General features: G+C 39.6%; 1 protein-coding gene across 2 annotated transcripts in view; it reads right to left on the bottom strand.

Moving 5' to 3' along the window:
* The window catches only part of PLCB1 (phospholipase C beta 1), a 660,162-nt gene that overhangs the window by 154,632 nt on the left and 484,041 nt on the right, over positions 1-21,489 (bottom strand). For both annotated transcript variants that reach the window (XM_080685590.1, XM_080685589.1), the window contains exons 10-11: positions 19,789-19,935; positions 5,011-5,168 (exon numbers count right to left, since the gene is read on the bottom strand). In XM_080685590.1, the coding sequence (XP_080541716.1) occupies positions 5,011-5,168; positions 19,789-19,935 (305 nt within the window). The remainder of the gene's footprint in view (positions 1-5,010; positions 5,169-19,788; positions 19,936-21,489) is intronic.

Genomic DNA, 21,489 nt, shown 5'->3' with positions numbered 1-21,489 from the left:
AATAGGGACACTCTTTTTGGGGGATATATCGCCCAGAAGCTTTCCTGATTACACAGGCTGAGAGCAGATAAACTGTGTGACATAAAAACGACAAACTTCAACAATCAGTTTATGTGGCTGCTGTAAAACACGCTGTGGCTATATAGTCTAATTAGACTGTGAAGGTCATGTCCAAATACATAGGGAAGACCAAACTGGCAAACATCAGGAGAATATTTACACTACCTTCCAATATGTTATACTTGGAATTTCACATGTGAAAACAGAGAAAGACAAAGTTCAACTGAGGCCAGAAAGAGTAAAAATGAAAGCTATGCTGTAATTTGTCTTTTTTTTTTTTTTTTTTTTTTTTAGAATGGGAAACTTCATTTTAAAACATGTTTATTGAGGACCTACTAAATACCAGATTCTTTTCAAAGTGCTTGGGACAGATTAGGGAACAAAACAAAAATCCTGTCTTTGTGGATCTTACAGGCAGGTAAAAGGAGACAGACAATAAACAAGGAACATAATTAAGTAAACTAAGAAGAGTGGTAGAAGGTGATAAATGCCAGTTGATAAATAGAAAAAATAAATAGGAGGTGGGGAGTGTATCAGGCTTGTGGGAGTGGGCATTAAGGCTGTTACAGTATTACATAGAGTGCTCCCAGTAGCCCCGCTGAGAAGGTGGCATTTGAGAAAGGCTTCAAGGAGGTAAGAGGTGTACTGTGCAGACACCTGGGGGAAGAGCATTCCAGGCATCGGGAACAGGCTGTGAGGTGGGACCTGCCTACTATGATCAAGGAACAGGAAGGAAGCCAGTGAAGTTGTGGTTGAGTCAGTGAGGGAATGATAAGGGGCAGAGGATAAGATCGATCACGTAGGGCCTAGTTCCACATTTCTCTTCTTACCCTTTCTTACAAAGTCACTGAACACAGTGGTTTCTGGAAAGCAGACCACATGCTGATAATCGTGCAGAGCAGGGCTGGGACCAGGGTGAGGCAAGTGAGGTGGTCAAAAGGGAAATTTAAAGAGACTCATTCTCAGGTGTCAGCTCTGCATTTACATGGCCCTGAGAGTAAGCACCTCCTTGAATTTTGCATAGGAGGTGCCTCACCCTAATGCCAGTCCTGATGTAGAGAATTCCTGCTCTGTATATTTGTCCATAAAACAGGTCGGCATTTCTACACCCCACACTTATCCTTGTCCACCACCTCTACCCATATCTTTGCAAGAATAATCTATCTTGCAAAGGCATATCAGCAGGAAGCATGGCTGGGCAAACCAACCATCAGGGTAAATGGGTTTGCTATTCTCTTTGGCCACCCCATTCCCCCAGCTCCAGCAGGGAGAGAAAGTATTCTGGGCTAGATTTAGTCTTTAGTCTCCGAATCTGTCAGCAAGTGTGTGGATGTGGTTGAGAAGTTGTGTCTCTGGAGCTGGGGAACAGACATTCAATCAGCCCATGGCTCTGCGATCACAGATAAGATTGAAGAACCATTTGTACGGTTGAGTGCAAAGCCGACTTGATGGCGGAGGCCAAAAAGTCAATGCTACACATAAAATAAATATGCCTTAGAAGAAATTCAAAGAACCTTGAGGAGTATAAATTTTTAAGAAAATATATTTCATTAATAAAAAAATAAATGAATTCACATGAGCAAGGAGCAAGGGAGTGGATGGGCCATCCTGGAAAGGGGTCAGTACACAAGGCCATCAATCCCTTAGCTCAATAATGGTTCCATCAGGATCATCTCCACCCATCAACAGACAGATGAGCCCAAATTGCTCATCCCACACCAGGGTCATCTGTCCTCCACTTTTTCTTAAAGAGTTCAACTGGCCCTGGATAGTTTTTCTCAGTGGTTAGAGATTAGTCCATAACTGAAGGGTCACGGGTTCAATTCCCAATTATGGGCATGTATCTTGGTTGCCAATCAATCCCTGGCCCTGGTCGGAGTTCGAGAAGGAGGCAACCAATCAATGTGTCTCTCTCACATAAATATTTCTCTCTCTCTCCCATTACCCACTCTCTTAAAAAAAAAAAATCAATGGGGGAAAAAATATATCCTCACTCCTGGGGTGAGGATTAAAAAAAAAAAGTCCAACCAGATTGGGGTTGGTATCTCAGATGTCTGACAAAGGACATTGGCAGGAACTGGGAGGGTGGGAGACTATGAAAATGAAACAAAAAAACTTTGATTTTCCATTAAAGAAAACAAAAAGACCTTAAGAGTGGTCAATTTCAGGAGCAGATACAACTTTTGAAGATTTTGATCAGAATTAAGATAACTTTATATTAAACTTTGTTGTAAAATTTAGTGAAGGGTGCTATTTTTTCTCTAATTATTGTACTGCAACTTCATTTTAAGAAATCATGAAAACTTAGATTTCCTAGACACAACATACTTAACACATTTTAAGGTGTTAGTGCTATTACTTCTGAACACATTTTTATTGCTGTCAAACTTAATACCTTTGATCAGGACACCATTTACCCCAACTGAAACCTGGCTGGTCTTTAAAATCTTTTATCTTTTTTGCTGCTCTCTGAAGTGGTAGCTGTTTATCACATTGCAAGTGCCTGAGGCCTAAAAGCTGGAGACTGGGAATTTGTTGCTCCTAATGCTACTTCTGAAACATAACTTCCCAATCTTATTTTAAAATGAAACAAAAACCCAGTTCTCATGAAACAGCCATGCCAGTTTTTACTGTGTCCTCACATCTGCTCTCTACTGAGCTCCCTCTCATTCAACAAAGACTTTGGCAAGTGGCTCACTGTCCTCTTCTTCTTCATCCAAAACTTTGTGTCTAATCTTGGTGACATAAACATCTAACTCATCCAATATTCTAGGCCAGCCTTGGGCAAACTACGGCCCGCGGGCCGGATCCGGCTGTTCTATCCGGTTCTCTTGCTCTCCCCTCCGCTCCTTTACTTTGAATTTATATTAGTTCACACAAACACTCCATCCATGCTTTTGTTCCAACCCTCCGGTCCAGTTTAAGAACCCATTGTGGCCCTCGAGTCAAAAAGTTTGCCCACCCCTGTTCTAGGCCCTCAAAGCTCCGCTCTCCCCATTTTCAATGGCCCTGTTGCCACTCTACCTTGGTTCCCCAAGTACCTGGGTTCTGTTTTTTGGTTGCTTAGCAGTGGTTGGCAAACTGTGGCTCGCGAGCCGCCATTTGCCGCTCTGTTGACTAATGAATTTGCCGAGCACTGGGATAGGGGCTTAATCACAAGGAACAACAACAGCCTGTAATTATTGGAATCGAGAGTCTAGGTCAGTGGTCGGCAAACTCATTAGTCAACAGAGCGGCAAACCGTGGCTCGTGAGCCACATGTGGCTTGCGAGCCGCAGTTTGCCGACCACTGGTTAGGGCAAGAGTTAGTGACCTAGAGTCAGTTCTGCCCTGAGAACCGGGCAACCTCGGCAATGGGGCTCACACGATGGGACCTGTGCTATAGGGGTTGTCCTCTGGCCCTTCTCTGCTAATTCCCTTCCAAAGATGTGAGAAACCTGAGACAGCCAAGAAAACTTGTAAAGCCACATATCCCCTTTCTAGATCACTTTCTAGGTACCAAGGACCCCAGATATTCCCACCCAAGTGGCCCTAAGCTCCTGAGAATGGTTCTTTGCAGGAGAGATGAACTCCGGTGTCTAAATGCATGAATGTGGGGCTCTTTATGGTGTAGGATGGGTAGGATGGAACCATACATGGAAAGAAGGGAGATGGCTACTCCCAGCTAATAAGAATGGCTGATGCTTGTTATAAATTACAGCTTTAGTCCTGCCTACTAGGTAGGATTTATTAAGTTACCTAATCATATGATTATCTCTGCTTCCTGACAGAAATCCATAGAAAAATCCTGCTTCTTTGAGCCATGCCCCCTCAAATCACCTAATGCATGCCCAAATCCTGTAAGTCTTCTTTTTTAAAAAAAATATATATTTTATTGATTTTTTACAGAGAGCAAGGGAGAGGGATAAAGAGTTAGAAACATTGATGAGAGAGAAACATCGATCAGCTGCCTCCTGCACACTCCCTACTGGGTATGTGTCTGCAACCAAGGTACATGCCCTTGATTGGAATTGAACCTGGGACCCTTGAGTCCACAGGCTGACGCTCTATCCACTGAGCCAAACCAGTTAGGGCTGTAAGTCTTCTTTAACATACTTGTACTGAGACACCACAGTTCCCTTGTTGCATAAGCCAATAAACCCAACTTTGACTTACAGGTGTGTTCTTAGGGATCTTTGACCCCCTAGGTATCAATGTGCTACAAACTGGCATGTAATAGTCAATATTCCATTCTGGCATCTTAGAATAAAATATTGTATGATAATTAATAGTAGCCATTAATATCATCATCATTATCTAGAAAGCAAAAAGCTAGAGATACATGCAGTAATATTGATGAAATCTCCCAATGATGTGGAGTGAAAGAAACAAGAAACAGAATAATGCACACTAGAGTATGAGTTCACTTATATCAAGTTTAAAAAGTGGTGAAACTATATTGTTGAGAGCTGTACATAAACTAGAACAGCTCTAAAGAAAAGCAAAGGGTGATCACTGTAGTGGTCAGTAAGGTGGTCTGGTGGTCTTCTCTGGGGTAAGGAGGTCATTTTGATGGAAATGGGTACATAAGGTGTTTCTGGGGTACCAATAAGTTTCTATTTCTTGTTTTAGGTTACATGGTGTAAACTTTATATCCATTCACTAATATGCACGAATAAGTTGTATGTATTTTTATGTTACATTTCACAATGTTAAAATGCAAGAATAAAAGAATAAGAGTGCTAAATAGACAAATAAATTGTCATTTCTTTTCCTAAAACAGCTTAGATTTGGTTAGTAAGAGTCAATTCAGATGGTGCCCATTACCCATGAATAAACTGCTGAACTGTAACCTCTGAAATGGCAGAGATGATTAAAGGCCTATGGACTTAATTGTAACCACGAGGACTTTCTACTTTCGGAGGCTTTCCCTCCCCAGTTGCCTCTCTTAGCAATAATCATTCACTATACCTTAAAGGATATTTCAGTCGTCATGGTGAACCCATGGGTGATGACTGGTTCCTCCTCTGCAGTCCGTCCTTTCCAGCAGTCCAACTCCACACAGCGACAACCGGACAGGAGCACTTGACGGTACATCTCGACGGAGGAGTTTCCAGCAAGCTGGCCAGCTGTAAAACACCAACAAAATGAACCCCAGAATCCCATGAAACAAAGAAGACATTGATGGCTTCCTAGACAAGCTCTTCAACAAAGAAAACACAGTGTATAAGAAATGGAATAGTTGTTCTTAGCCTTTCTTCTCCCTCAACATACCAGAAGGTAGTGGGACAATCCTTAATGCAGTTGTGACTCCCTAGCAGTGGTTTTGGAGAAGAGAAAATATAAGAAAGAAAGCATTGTTCCAATAGCAATAACTCATTTTTATTAACTTCTTACCATGTGCCAATTATAGTTTTTGAACCCTACATGTATTACTACATTTGATACAAAGATTTCTTGGGATTACTAGCTTTAAAAACAAACAAACAAGCTTATTTTCAGATAATGAAAATATCATAGAGGGATTCATTTACCCAAATTTCTGAAGCTAGTAAATGGAAGACCCAGGATTATAACTTCAATATAATTCTGAATGTCTTTCTATGAAGGAGTACTGTTAACAGGTTATTATTATATAAGTCAACTCCTCTGTCATGCTTGTTCAAGGCACAAATGCTTAGAAAAGCTAAACATTCTCTTCTCAAAAAGTGCTCTTTTATAAAAATAACTTTAAATTTGACCAAAGAAGTGAAAAACTTATACTCAATTAAAAACATTGTTTAAAAAATTAAGAAAAACCTAACTATATAAAAAGACATCCCATATTCATGGAGTAGAAGACTTAGTATTAAGATAGTACTACTCCCCAAATTGATCTAAAGTTCAATCCTGAAGATTCTAATATAATTTTGTGACCAAATAGACCCTTCCTGCAATTTGATCTCTGGCCCTGCTTGAATGACTAAACAGTTTTGCAATTTGAATTCTGACTATTTACATGAGGACCTGCATTCCCTGCATTGTCCCTTTAATCACAAAACTTATCCTATCTAATAAAAGAGTAATATGCCAATGGACCGTACCTCCACTACACCCACAAGCCACGCTCACCAGCCAATCAGGAGCGAGTATGCAAATTAACCCAACCCAACCAAGATGGTTGCAGCCACGGAGCGAACAGGAGGCTTGGGTTTCCCCGGCTATGGAGGAAGCCAAGCTTTCCGCCCACCCTGGCCTGCCCTGGCCTCCGCTCAAGGCTACAAAGTTTCAATTATAGAAGATAAATAAATCCCAGATACTAGGGCCTCCACTTGGGTCGCTGGGGGGTGTGGCCAGCCTGCAAACCACCACAGGCCCCTCGACCAGGCCACCCCATGCCCCAAGGGAACCCCCACCCTGATCTGGGACACCATTCAGGGCAAACCAGCTGGCCCGCACCCATGCACCAGGCCTCTATCCTATCTAATAAAAGAGTGATATGCAGATTGACCATCATCCCAACACACAAGATGGCTGCCCCCATGTGGACACAAGATGGCCACCACAAGATGGCCAGCAGGGGAGGGCAGTTGGGAGGGACCAGGTCTGCAAGGGAGGGGAGTTGGGGGCGATCAAGCCTGCAGGGGAGGGCAGTTAGGGGTGACCAGGCCGGCAAAGGAGGGAAGTTAGGGTTAATCAGGCTGGCAGGGAAGCAGTTAGGCATCAATCAGGCTGGCAGGGGAGTGGTTAGGGGGTAATCAGGCTGGCAGACAGAAGTGGTAAGGGGCAATCAGGAAGGCAGGAAGGCGAGCAGTTGGGAGCCTGCAGTCCTGGATTGTGAGAGGGGTCCCAGATTGGAGAGGGTGCAGGCTGGGCTGAGGGACACACACCCCCGTGCATGAATTTCATGCACTGGACCTCTAGTTATATATGTTTATTTTGCAGACTTGAAGGGAGACTGAGGCATTGGCTCATGTCTTGCGACTACCCCCTACTGACCATGCCTTGTGACCTGCCCCTTGCCGACCATGTCTTATGATGCTAATCTTGGCCATATCTCATGATTCTACCTGCCAATCTCTATTCTGCTTGCACATACTCACTGTTTTGATACTTGCCCCAAACAATCCCTTTAAAGGTCAGCTCACTGTGCCAATGCACGTAAGTCCTGTGCCCTACCTCTTCCTCTTCAGAATATACTTTTGGTCTATGCTGAAGGCTAACTCTCCCTGTAAGTCATAGATGAATCTTTCTTTTGCCTGCCACAAGGGTCTTCTGTAATATCTATTGACAATTTTCATCAAAATCCCAGCTGGCTTTTTGGCACAAATTGACAAGCTGGTGCTAAAATTAGTATGAAAATGTAAAGGGCCCAGAATATCCAAAACAGTCTTAAAAAAATAAGAACAAAGTTGGAGGGCTCACACTTCCCAATTTCAAAACTTAACTGTGAAGCTACAGTAATCAAGGCAGAGTACTGGTGTAAGGATAGACATATGGAACACTGGAATAGAACTGAGAGTCCAGAAATAAACCCTCATGTTCATGGTCAATTGACTTACAACAAGGGTGCCAAAACAAGACATTGCAGAAAGAATCATTCTTTAAATAAACAAATGGTGCTGAGGCAACTGGTTAGCCACATGTGAAATAATGATATTAGACCCGTATCTGACATCGTATACAAAAACTTAAGATGGATTAAGCTTCTAAATGTAAGTTTTTAATAAAGAATATGCTCACATAGCTTTAAAAAAAATGTAGAAAACTCTTAAAGCATCGGGTAAATCTTTGTGACCTGGATTTAGCAGTGGTTTTGTAGATAAGAGACCAAAAGCATAAGCAATAACAACAAATAAATAAACTCCATCCAAATTAAAAATCTTTGTGAACAAAACTGAAATATTCCTGTGAAGTGATGAGAACTGTAATAATCAAGGCACCTGAGAAGTCCTGGCAGGAATGAAAGCCCAACTATTCCTGTTTCACTTAAGAAGTCACCAATTTCTTGACAAATTATTTTTGTAAGATTAATAATAAATAACTTACGCCGAAACCGGTTTGGCTCAGTGGATAGAGCATCGGCCTGCGGACTGAAAGGTCCCAGGTTCGATTCCGGTCAAGGGCACATACCTTGGTTGCGGGCACATCCCCAGTAGGAGGTGTGCAGGAGGCAGCTGATCGATGTTTCTCTCTCATCGATGTTTCTAGCTCTCTATCCCTCTCCTCTCTCTTCCTCTCTGTAAAAAATTAATATATTAAAAAAAAAAAGAGAACAAAATACACTATTAAAAAAAAAATTAAAAAAAAAATAAATAACTTTCAAGACAAGCCCACCGAAGGAACAACCTAAGACAGGCACAGTCGCAGAGGGGCCATCAGGAGAGAACTTGGGGGTCAACAGAGGTGGGGCACAGACCCTCACCCCCGCAACTTTGCAGGGGCCTGAACTCTCACCCTTCTGAGGGAAGTCTCCTGCCCCCATGGCTGCTTTGCTTCCCATGCCCAGCTTAAATCGGGACCCAGGTAACAGACAGAGGCTTGGCCGACAGCAGCTGCCCTCTCACTGCAACAAGACTTGTTTGAGTTGTCTTGCACCCATGGTGTGGGGAAGTGGGTTTTTGATATCTAAATCCAACCTAGCACCAGGAATGCTCAGGGCCTACTCAAGAAGGCAAATAATCCTTTTCCACTAATATTTACAGGGTAAAATAAGATTGTTGTTAGAGTATTAAATTTGACAGTAAAATAGTAGTCAAGTTCTCAGGCTAATTTAAATTGGCTAAGTGAAATAAGCGAATATTCTAGAAAAATTAATGGTACTGGACAAAAAGCTGTTCCTAAAGTATTAACTAAAATTTTTATTGGTAGTTCATCTCATGGTAAAATTGTGTAACATGTAATGAACCTAAAGCAGTCATATTTTAGTGCAAAAAGTTAACATTTAAAAGCTATCAAGACTACATTATAAAATTTCCAAAAACCTCCTAATATTTAAATAAAAAAAGGGGGGATAGTAGAAGAATATCATGTAAGGAAAAATATCCTGTAAGTAAATTACATCTAGAAAATTTTCTTTAGAAAATTAATGTTCATTTGTAATGCTAACAGCAAGACACCCATGAAAAACACACATGGCGTCAAAACAAGCCAAAGGAAAATCGTTTGGGCAAAAAATGAAAAAGGATCCCAAGTCAAATTTATAGAAAATATTCCTTTATTAACTTTTGGTGGAGAATATGTTTGTATATTTTCAGAAAACAACTCCAAGACCATGTGGATTCCTGCAACAGAGAGGAATTGACAGGACTGCTCCAGCCATGAAACAGAAGAGAAACAGTCCAGAGATGGAAGACGCTGACGACGCCTTGCCATACTAGCAGTCAGCAGCTGTGCGTCTCAGCAGGTTGCCCAGGACCAAACCAGAGAGGGTCGGACCTGCATTACCACCATTTGTCCACCATCCAGAACTGAAATATCATTGCTGACATGTACACATAAGGAACTGTTTGACATTGAAATTGGGACTCAAAAGAACTGTTGGCCCAGAAAGAAACTCACTACAGACTGATTCATTTGCCTCTCAGCATAACCATTATTGCTTGTCTCATTTTCGGTTCTTATAAGTGTATTTCTAGTATCACATGGTCTCACTCATCTAGGGGAAATAATAAACAACATAAACTGATGAACAAAAACAGACCCGGAGACAGGGAAGCATAGCCAGGCATCCTCAAACTATGGCCCGCGGGCCACATGCGGCCCGCTGAGGACATTTATCCAGCCGGGTGCCGCTGCCTGTCCTGCTTAGCAGCCGACTCGTTCCGGGCCCGCAGTGCACATAGGAATTTGTTCATAGTTGTTTTTTTTAAACTATAGTCCGGCCCTCCAACGGTCTGAGGGACAGTGAACTGGCCCCCTGTTTAAAAAGTTTGAGGACCCCTGGATCAGACCGTCAAACCTCAGAGGGAAGGTAGGGGAGGGTGGGGGTAAGGGGGAGAGATCAACCAAAGGACTTGTATGCATGCATATAAGCCTAACCAGTGGTCACGGACAACAGGGGGGTGGGGGCATGCGTGGGGAGGGGTTTGGGATGGGAATGGGGGGATGAGGACAAATATGTGATACCTTAATCAATAAAGAAATTTAAAAAAACAACAACAAAAAAGACAAGCCCACCACCAATACACAAATGGAAGTCTGGTTTTCCGCATTAAAGATTTCCCTCTGATTTATACTCTATAAGCCTCCATCATCTTTTAAAATAGTGAGTTTAAAGAAGACATTGATGAAAACTGTCAAAATGATGTTGAGATGGACAAGATCTGCCTGATGGAGACAGGGAACAAAGAAAATGGATGTCAGTACACCCAATTATCAGCATAACAAAAGGGTGGCACTCTTGAGTTCCAAAGGGCCCTAGTAAATGCACTGAAAGGTGATTGAGTAGGTTTGCATAATCACTTTTCTCTACTGGAAAAATAGGGCATTTTATCTCTTTTATTAAATTTAAAATTTTTATTGTTGACACTATTACAGATGTTCCCCTTTTTCCCTCCCTTTGCCAGCCGGCACACCCTCCCCCCACTTGATCCTCACCACACTTGTGAAAAATAGGGCATTCTAAACACACAAATGTGTTTGCAAAAGCAGAAATGCTGACCAGATAATCTAGAAAGTTCCTGGTGCTAGATAATCAATTTGCCATTTGTAATTGCCTCAAAGTTTGTGGTAATAAAGGTCTTTGCTGCATAAAGGGGAAGGAGGTGGTGGAAGTGAAATGGAAAAGACAGTTGTTTACCTGGTAAACTTAAAGGAGGGCTACTTGCAATTGCATTTATCATTCAAAGAACAAATAGAAGGAATTTAATGTACTTTAAAAATGTTGATCAGTTTATGTTTTGAAAGACATAGTAAGGCATGGGTTTGTGAGATGCAAAGGAATCTGAAAACAAACAAACAAACAAACAAAACACAAACAAAACCTAAAGAATGGTAGGTGTGTGGGTGTGTGTTGTGTTTATTGTCTAACACCTAAACCCAACAGAATCCCTCCAAAGTAAACTTGTTCATTCTTACAATGAATAATCTTTTTAGACATGGAAGTCTCCCAACAAAAGCATATTTTGAGAAAACTCACATATTTCCAAAATTGTCCTCTTTCTTGGAATGCATATTAGGTTCCTTATATGTTTTTCCTTCATTTATGGAGATTTTTTCCAAATATGTATATTAATATATTCCATTATTCTCTCCTTTTCTGCCTAAAGCCTCAAAGCTGGTCTAGTTCCTAACTCCTCAAATATTCTCCCCGTTATATTTCCATTTGATTAGATCCAATAAATACAGCTTCTGGGGCCAGAGGATTGCCAGGGGTGGGGATTAATAATATGTCATGAGTCACTCAACCCTTGTTATTTCTGAAACTAGTATCTGACATCATCTGCCTGGCTGTGAGCACCCCCTGGAGTACATTCCATGCCCATGATGGAATTTAGGAGCTGAAGATCCATCGAGATTAACCCCTAATATTGTCCCAAGTCATAGCTCTGCAACTTCTCACTTGACTGCATTCATTCTGGGCAGCTGGCTACATTCACTTGAGCTTTGTCTCAGATTACCCAAGGCATTCAGGATGGAAGAGAACCAGAAAATTGAAAATAACAATCCCTCTATTAACACAGGCTTCCGAGGAATTTCTCCTCTTGCAAAGGGTGATGATTAATTGAGTATATTTATATTTAACATTATTTATTGTCTTCTTATCAATCTCCAGTGGAAGAAGATTCCAGAGTGTGATTCATTTGTTAATTAAGTGACCTTCTTTAATAGGCATTGTCTCCTTTAATAAATGGAAATAGGGACTATTTCTCTTTGCTTTCAAGGTAGTCAGAGCCATTCAGGGTGGGGCAAAAGTAGGTTTAGAGTTGTTTCTATGGAAAAATAATACAATAGTTAATAACTAATAGTATAAGAATGAAGTCTGTGTTTCCCCTACTTACAAAACTCTTTTGCCCCACCCTATAATCCCACCTACCCTTGAGAGAAGTGTCTAAAATACAAAGCAGTTTTGTTCACCTCAACTATCTCTAGGGGCACCAGTCTGATCTGATCTTTTCTATAGTGTCTGTCCGCAGCCTCAGGGAGACTATGAAACTCTAGAACATAGATCCAACTGTCATAAGATGGCTTAGGTAGGAAAGTGGGAAAACAACTTTAAATATGTGCCTTACTAATTATTAGAGTCTGTGCATATTCCCACATACATTCTCTGTGGGAGACAAAATATTGGGGATAAAAAATGACATGAGACGTACTTCCTACCTTCACCATCTAGGTAGGGAGGCAAGCACAAATAAAGGAGAAGATTCTTATGTGCCAGAGTGTTTAAACTCACCCTAAACTCTGATTGCCCTTTCTATCTCTTTCTCTTTGCCAACAGAATTTTCTATTTAGGTTCTAATGTGCTTCAGGTTCCCCTCCCCAGCCCTGGGGTAAGTATTCATTCTTCTCAGCCAGTCACAGAAGTCTAAATATCAAATATTAGTGGTTCAAATGGGCATCGCTGTGTGGTGTAACTCTGAGCTATATCTAATAGGACATAAAGGAAAGTCTACTTGGTGGGGTTGAGAGGACTTCACTCTTACAAAGGCTCACAAGACAGTCCCTGTGCTACATGTGGACCTTATTTCACAGGGAGACAATATTCAGGGTACACAGTCATATTGAAATCATAAGGGAGCAAAAAGATGGAAAGCATCTGGCCTTCCCATGACATCAATAAATACCTGATTTAGCCCTGACCAGTTTGGCTCAGTGGATAGAGCATCGGCCTGCGGACTGAAGGGTCCCAGGTTCGATTCCAGTCAAGGGCATGTACCTTGGTTGCAGGCACATCCCCAGTGGGAGGTGTTCAGGAGGCAGCTGATCGATGTTTCTCTCTCATCAATGTTTCTGGCTCTCTATCTCTCTCCCTTCCTCTCTGTAAAAAATCAATAAAATATATTACATAAATAAATAAATAAATAAATAAATAAATAAATAAATACCTGATTTAATCAATGGCCAATCAGCCTGCTTCTGGACTTTATGTTGTGTGAGGTAATAAATTCCCTAATATTTCAACCATTAAGTAATAGTATCTTAAATAAACCAGCCAAAGTAAGACAAATATGATCTCACTTATATGTGGAATCTAAAGAACAAAATAAATGAACAAACAAAATGGAAACAGACTTATAGATACAGAGAACAAACTGATGGGTGCCAGAGGAATGGGGGGTTGTGAGGAAGGGTGAAAAAGGTTAGGGGATTAAGAAAGTACAAATTGGTACTTACAAAATAGTCACCAGGATATACAGTACAGCACAGGAAACATAGTCAGTGATACTGTAATAACTATGTATGCTGCCAGGTGAGTACTTGAAATATTGGGGGGAACACTTTATCAAGTTTATGATTATCTAACCACTATGCTATATATCTGAAACCAATACAAAATAATATTGTCTATAAACTGTAATTGCAAAATAAAACTTGAAAAAGTAATAGTATTATGTTACGTATGGCCAAAAATACGCTGACATGTATTTTACTTAGAGGCAGATTTAAACTTGGTCTGTTTATTTGCTCAGTTCATCTTCTTTCCATTCTATCACCCAACTTTCATAGGTCTGTCTGTGATTTAAACCAAAAATAACAGGTTGCATATGCTGAAAGCTAAATGAGTGGGAGAGATGTGAAAGAAGGGTTGGCAGTGGAAGACTGACAAGGGTAAAAGTATGTCTTAAATCATGTCTAGAACTTTTTTGTAGCTAAGAACATATATGAGAGAGAGGAGTTGAATGATTATTTGATTCATTCAATCAGATAGTATAATTTGTAAAAGGAATAACTGAAACCTAAAGTTATGTTTTCCTTTTTAAGTTGAACAAGGATGTTAATTATTCAGTTATACCACTTTGCCTTGCTGGTATACATGGAGCCATTATTTCCCAAATGGTTTGTAATATGGGAAGATTTATGAAGAGCTGGAAAACTACAGGTTGAAATGAGTGCATACTGTTCTATCTGGAGAGACTTTTGTTTTGAATCATAAGGGTAGATTTATCAAGGAAAGACAATAATTTAAAACATAAGTACTACTTGATGTACTGCCAAGACTATCCAAACCCTAGAAAATGACCATCATAATTAAAAATCAACTTGTTCTGTGCAAATATTCCTCTCAATCATCTGATTTTATTTTTCCTCTTGGGTGTCTTGATATTTAACAAAGGGGCAATAATGAGTAGAGAAATAGACATAATAATAATAATAATGCATTGCTAAACTGATTGGTTTTCATAGTGTAAATTTTTATAGTCCATTTGAATGCTCAAAAGAAAACATTCTAAATATCAAAATTCTCCTTGTTTGAATTTGGACTGTCAGGTATACCAGTTCCTAAAATGCTCTAAGAAAATAAGTAGAATAGTGACAGGGAGAGAAGGGTTGGTCATAACCTTAATAATGTGAACCTGTAAAGCCTTTTTTTCTATATTAAAAACACTGCAGTAGGTGCCAATCTTATTTGTACCTAACATTTTTCAAACCTATTTGGATAGGAAAGCTTTCCTTTTACTCCCAATTAGTCTTTATATAAAATACTGTTTTTGTATAAAAAGTTTCCACTTGTTCTGTAAATAGCTGTAAAATATACAATCTAACTCATTTTCTTAATATTGATTTTAACATTTAATTGGATTTTATTAAGTTATGCATACATTGGTTATATTTTTATTTTATTTATTATACTATTTATTATAATATTCTTAATTGACCTTGGGAAGTTTGAATTTCTGTATCATTGATGTTTATATTTACCCAAAGGTATATGAGTTCTACATTTAGTTTATCTATAAGTAAAACAATGATACTACTAATATTGTATAAAGTAAAATCACATTTTACCTGTATGTCAAAAGAGGATTTTAGGTAAAGCTTCAAGAGCCTGTATTCGTATTTATATATAATTATTTTTGGCTAATTATATGGAATCCTCCTTAATTTCCCTGTAGGAAAAGGAAAGACTTTGGTACTGGGACAAGGTAATGTTATTAAAATGTGGATTTTATAATGCAAACTTTGTTATAATAATACATAGCTCAGAAAAGTGAGCAAGATCAATTTTTAAAAAAACTTAAAAATCAGAACATCATTTAACATACAGTTTAAAAAATTAAATATTTGAAAATATGCTAATTCTACTACTAGATCCTATCTAATAAAAGGGTAATATGCAAATTGACCATCACTCCAACACACAAGATGGCCACCCCCATGTGGTCAAAGATGGCCGCCATGTGGTCAAAGATGGCTGTCCCCATGTGGACACAAGATGTCCGCCACAAGATGGCCAGCAGGGGAGGGCAGTTGGGGGCGATCAGGCCAGCAGGGGAGGGCAGTTGGGGGTGACCAGGCTTTGGGGGAGGGCAGTTGGGGGGAAACCAGGCCTGCAGGGGAGGGCAGTTGGGGGGGACCAGGCCTGCAGGGGAGGGCAGTTGGGGGTGACCAGGCCTGCAAGGGAGGCCAGTTGCAGGGGACGAGGCCTGCAGGGGAGGGCATTTGGGAGTGACAAGGCCTGCAGGGAAGGGCAGTTGGGGGGGACCAGGACTGCAGGAGAGGGCAGTTAGGGGCGACCAGGCTGGCAGGGGAGGGTAGTTAGGGGAAATCAGGCCAGCAGGGGAGCAGTTAGGTGTCAATCAGGCTGGCAGGGGAGTGGTAAGGGGGTGATCAGGCTGACAGGCAGAAGCGGTTAGGGGCAATCATGCAGGCAGGCAGGTGAGTGGTTGGGAGCCAGCAGTCCTGGATTGTGAGAGGGATCCCAGATTGGAGACGGTGCAGGCTGGGCTGAGGGACACACCCCCTGCCCCGTGCACGAATTTCATGCACCAGGCCTCTAGTATTAAATAATTGGAGAGAGAATTGGTTTACTTGTTCAGAAATCATATATATGATTCAGATGATGGTAATATGAAACCACTGTGCATAAATTTAGAGATGGTTATTTGAGTTTTTCCTTCATCAAAAAAGGAGTGGACTCTTTCCTAGCAGCTGAAAGTTCTTCCTTTTGAGAACTGTTTGCCATTAATATGCTAACACCCTAAGCAAGCTAACAAATGGAGTCAAATTCTGTACCACATCTGTGCTTACCAAGCTATTCAGAGGGAGGGCAAGTCAGTGATTCTGGGAGAAATTAATTGGACTGAAATCCTCAGAGAAATCCAGTTTAAAAAAAAAAAAAGAACTGCAGAGAAAAACTTGAACAGTATTCTGTAGTTTGTATTAATCTTGAACAATTTTAGAACTATCACTGTGTTGTCAGTAAAGTGAATAAGTAATTATGTATAATTTTTTAGGTATGAAGGTTAATAAAAGACGCACAGCTATAGAATCAATTTTAATTGGGAGGTAAAAATGAAAATATGTATGTGAACTTGTGCCTTAACAAGAAAAAATAAAATGAAGTATTTATTTTGTTTTGTTCATGAAAAAGGTCTAGAAACATTGTTTTATAAGGCAGGGCAGGATCCAAATTGCTGTTACTCATACAATTTCTTTCCCACTAAAAGGAACGAGGAATCATTGGGGAAAAGTCTCTTTCCATGTGTTTTGCAGAAATAAATAAGGTGAGCCTGGAAGATCTTCATGTACCAGAAAGGAAAGACATTTTCAAAGATCAATGGGTGATACCAAAAAGACATAGAAACCAGCCTAAAATATGTTGCCACCAAGTGCTGAGGCAGTTTGAGCATCGAAAGTGGCTTTGTTTGAATGAACAAACATAAAATCTGAAAACCATAGGTCCATAATGATACACAGAAAGAGAAAAATTAATATGTTTTGAAAGAAGGTATAAAGAATAGAGTGTATATCCAGGCAGACTTGTTATTCAATCATTTTGGTATCACTGACTCATTTATTATATGACAAATAATAGAAAAACTGCATTAAATAGATCAGTTGAAAGTATTTGAGGATTTAAAAGGACTATTGGCATAATTACTGCATATTGTGACTTTCCAGGTAGATGAAACCAGTGTCCAAAATTTTACTAGACATGCATTTAAGAATCATGTCGTCCTGAGTATACAAGAAATGCAAAATTCTCTCATGGGCCAAGGTCTTTGAAGTTGTATTTCTTATGCTCCTATCATATCAAAGCTCTACACTCTTAACTTGAGGTTTTATATATCTCCTCAAACTTAAATGAGAAAAAAGAGTACATCTTTAATTTTAACCTCTATGTGAAATTTAACGTTCTCTTCATTTATGAATGCAGGTCACAAATCATAGCAGTACTAACAGGACCTATGACTTTGTCACGAGTGGAAATCCCAGATATTCTCATATCATATTCTAATTGTAGCAAATATCACAACATGCTATTTATGCAAATTTTTTATTGTGTTAATAAAATATGTATTACTTTACCACAGATTTGATTTATAATATTTGATAAAAATATTTCAATAGAATTTATTTCCTCTTTAATCCTATGTACGTTATTTATTTTATACATTGGACACTAGAACGGTTCCTAGACTGTTCTAGGAACGGCCCAATAGGTCAATGGTACCAAATAAGATTAAAGAGGTTTGAGAAGGGAAAAGCCCTTTATAAAGGCTGAGAAATTTAAGTGGGAGCTGCAAAACCTTTGAAATAGGCCTAAGAAACTGAATCCAGGGAAGTGGGCTGAGTGGACACTCTTCTCTTACAGTTAGTGGTTTTAAAACAGGGCTAAAGATATATTGACACCCCTCCAACCCAGAGCTCTGGTCTATGTCCCCTCCCTTCGAATCTGGATAGGCTTGTGACTGTACAAATAAAGAAGGAAGTGGCAATACAGAACGTCAGAGGTTAAAGGCAAAAAGGCAATTAATGTTCCTCCTTGTTCTTTGGGACACTTGTTCTCGCAGCTGTGAGCCGCCATGTAAGTAGTATCTCTACCCTGGGGCTGCCATGCCGTGAGGAAGGCCACACCACATGGCGAGGCCTCCTGCTGGCCATTAGGTCAGCAGTCCTAATGGGGCCCAGCTGTTGTATGGCCCCAGCCCAAGAGCCAGACATATTGGAGGAGAACCTTCGAGATGATCCCAACTCCCAAGGTGTTTGTGTTACCCTGAGCCATTCACTTCCCAGCTAAGGCCCAAGACACAGGGAGCAGAGACAAGCCGTCCCCTCTGTGTCCTGTCTGAATTCCTGGCATACAGAATATGGATCCAAAAAATAAATGGTGGCTGTTTTATGCCTCTGAGTTTTGGAGTGATTTGTTAATGCAGCAAGGGGTGACGAAAATAGGGTTTGGGTGGGTCAAACATGAATCTAGTTAGTTTTATGGCATGAATCTCTTTTAGTAGATAATGTCAGTTGAAAGAAAATAGAACACAAGTAGCCTGAGGGCCAATCTAATTTTCCTAAAACTCATGCAAGTTGCAGTTCAAATGACTATGGAACTCAGATTATATGACTCAGAATAGATGGTCTCTGATTACACAGAATCATCCTGACAGCCCATTCCAACTGTCTTAAGCCTACATTTTTATCTATGTCATTTCTATTCTAAACTATTTTTCATGGAGTGTGGGACACCAGGCCAGTACAGAACCTGATACTGCATTTGAGCCAGGAGGAATAAATAGGTCTCTTTAAGGAATTTGGAAGAAAGAACTGCTTAGGTGCCAGATGGCCGAACCCTGGGAGACTATCTTGGAGAAGTCCCCTGGGTCTCTCTTGTCATCCCATAGGTAGTATGACTGGTCTACTCCACCAAGCAAATCACACACTCCTGGGCAATGAGCCATGAGCACATCAAAACCTCCCCCAAGGCATGGTGAACATTTACAAGGCATAGATTCTAAAAGTCACCCTAGACTTTGGTTGCACTGTGGGTTTTCAGGTCTCTCTTATCTTATATTCATTTGGAAATGAATTGTGTGAAGGAGGAGAGTGACATGGCTTTTAAAACACTGTTTTTCTTTTTTAATTAACCAGTAGATTTTCCTCAAATTCTTTTCAATGCCTGTGATTAGAGATCTGCCATACAGAAAGTATTTTTCTGGAAATGTATTTTGATTGTAAAATCATTTCAGCTTATTGAAATCTGTACGTTATAGATTTTAACTTAAAACTATGTTGAGATAACATGTGTATTATGTGTGCATATATATGTTTTAATATTTTTTTATTTAATGATCTACTAAAAACCATGACAATACTCAATTTAGGACAAATTGGGAAATACTTGTTTTTACTCCTTCATTGTAATATTTATAAAAAATATAGGTTGTCATTCACAGGTCAATTTTTTCATATCTAAAATCCTGTTATACCTTGAGCAAATTGGCAATTTTCTTTGTGCAGAATTTATTAATGGCTTCAGAATTTTTCTGTAGAAAAAAGACCTGCAGATAACTAGTAGGATTGATTTTAAATGGCTTTAAGTCCACTGAAGAATGAGTTCAGTTACACAAAAATTCCACTGGTTTGAAGATACCAAACACGGACACCTTTTAGAAGATTTGGAAACTTAGATAGAGATGCATGTGAAGAAATGATTATTGTTTCACAAACATAAGGACATGACTACTTACCTCATGACCCTAATTCTAAGAGGGATTTCATAGGAAACAAAAGCAAATGTACCTTCACTTATGAGGAACAGAAGCAGAGCATGGTGAAATTTGGTGAGACTGGCTCAAAAACTGTTAAAGAATTACAAAGTCATACCTGTGAGGTAGGTGTTGTGCGAGGAATTAATGAAATAGTGAGAAAGGGGCTGAGACATATCTTCATTCAAATCCAGTTTCTCAGGTGAAACGACTCCGTTTTCTTCTCCACTCAGATAGCGCATAAACCCGTCCACTGATATCTGTCCTGGAAGCAATGTAGAATGAAGAAGAGTGTGAGTGTATTCTTTTCATGGGTTGCTGGTATCAAGTGGTTTTAATTTTCCTGCCCAGAAAGCTCTGGTCACAAAGTAACAAAGGCCAGGGCAACCTCCTGTTTTTAAATATAAGAATGGTTATCAACTTTATGGATGGATACAAAAGTTATTAGTGCTTATCTGTGGGTAATAGAATCAGGGGTGAATTTCTAAATTTTCCATTATAAATATATGCTACTTTTATAATAAAAAAGTTAAGTGCAAGTGGTTTTATTATTTAAAATGAAGTAAAGCAAATCAATAAACGTGATACATCACATAAACAAATTGAGAGATAAAAATCACATAGTCATATCAATTGACACAGAAAAAGCATTTGACAAAATCCAACACCCTTTCTTGATAAAAACTCTCAATAAGGTGGGAATAGAAGGATCATACCTCAACATAATAAAAGCTACATATGATAAACCCACAGCTAACATCATATTCAATGAGCAAAAACTAAAACCATTTCCCCTAAGTACAGGAACAAGACAGGGATGCCCACTCTCACCACTCCTGTTCGACATAGTACTGGAAGTATTAGCCATTGCAATTAGACAAGAAGAAGAAATAAAAGGCATCCAAATTGGAAAAGAAGAAGTAAAGCTGTCCTTATTTGCAGATGACATGATATTGTACATAAAAAACCCGAAAGACTCCATCAAAAAACTAACAGACTTAATAAATGAATTTGGCAATGTAGCAGGATACAAAATTAACGCCAAGAAATCTATGGCATTTCTATACACTAATAGTGAACTTACAGAAAGAGAGACTAAAAAAGCAATCCCATTTACCATCGCACCAAAAAAATTAAGATACCTAGGAATAAACTTAACTAAGGAGGTAAAAGACCTATATGCAGAAAACTATAGGACACTGAAAAAAGAGATAGAGGAAGATGTAAACAGATGGAAGAACATACCATGTTCATGGATTGGTAGAATCAACATCATTAAAATGTCCATTCTACCTAAAGCAGTCTATAGATTCAATGCACTCCCCATTAAAATACCAACGGCATATTTCACAGACCTAGAAAGAACTCTCCAAAAATCCACCTGGAATAAAAAAAGACCCCGAATAGCCACAGCAATCCTGAGAAAGAAGAACAAAGTAGGTGGGATCTCAATACCAGATATCAAGCTGTATTACAAAGCCACTGTTCTCAAAACAGCCTGGTACTGGCACAAGAACAGACATATAGATCAATGGAATAGAATAGAGAACCCAGAAATCGACCCAAATCACTACGCTCAATTAATATTTGACAAAGGAGGCATGAACATACAATGGAGTCAAGGCAGTCTCTTCAATAAATGGTGTTGGAAAAATTGGACAGATACATGAAAAACAAAACAAAACAAAAAAAACTAGACCACCAACTTACACCATACACAAAAATAAACTCAAAATGGATCAAGGGCTTAAACATAAGACGGGAAACCATAAAAATACTAGAGGAATTCACAGGCAGCAAAATCTCAGACATATGCCGA

Source organism: Plecotus auritus (assembly GCF_963455305.1).
Source record: "Plecotus auritus genome assembly, chromosome: 8".
NCBI classification, from domain to species: domain Eukaryota; kingdom Metazoa; phylum Chordata; class Mammalia; order Chiroptera; family Vespertilionidae; genus Plecotus; species Plecotus auritus.
This window is presented reverse-complemented; position numbering and strand designations above follow the sequence as displayed.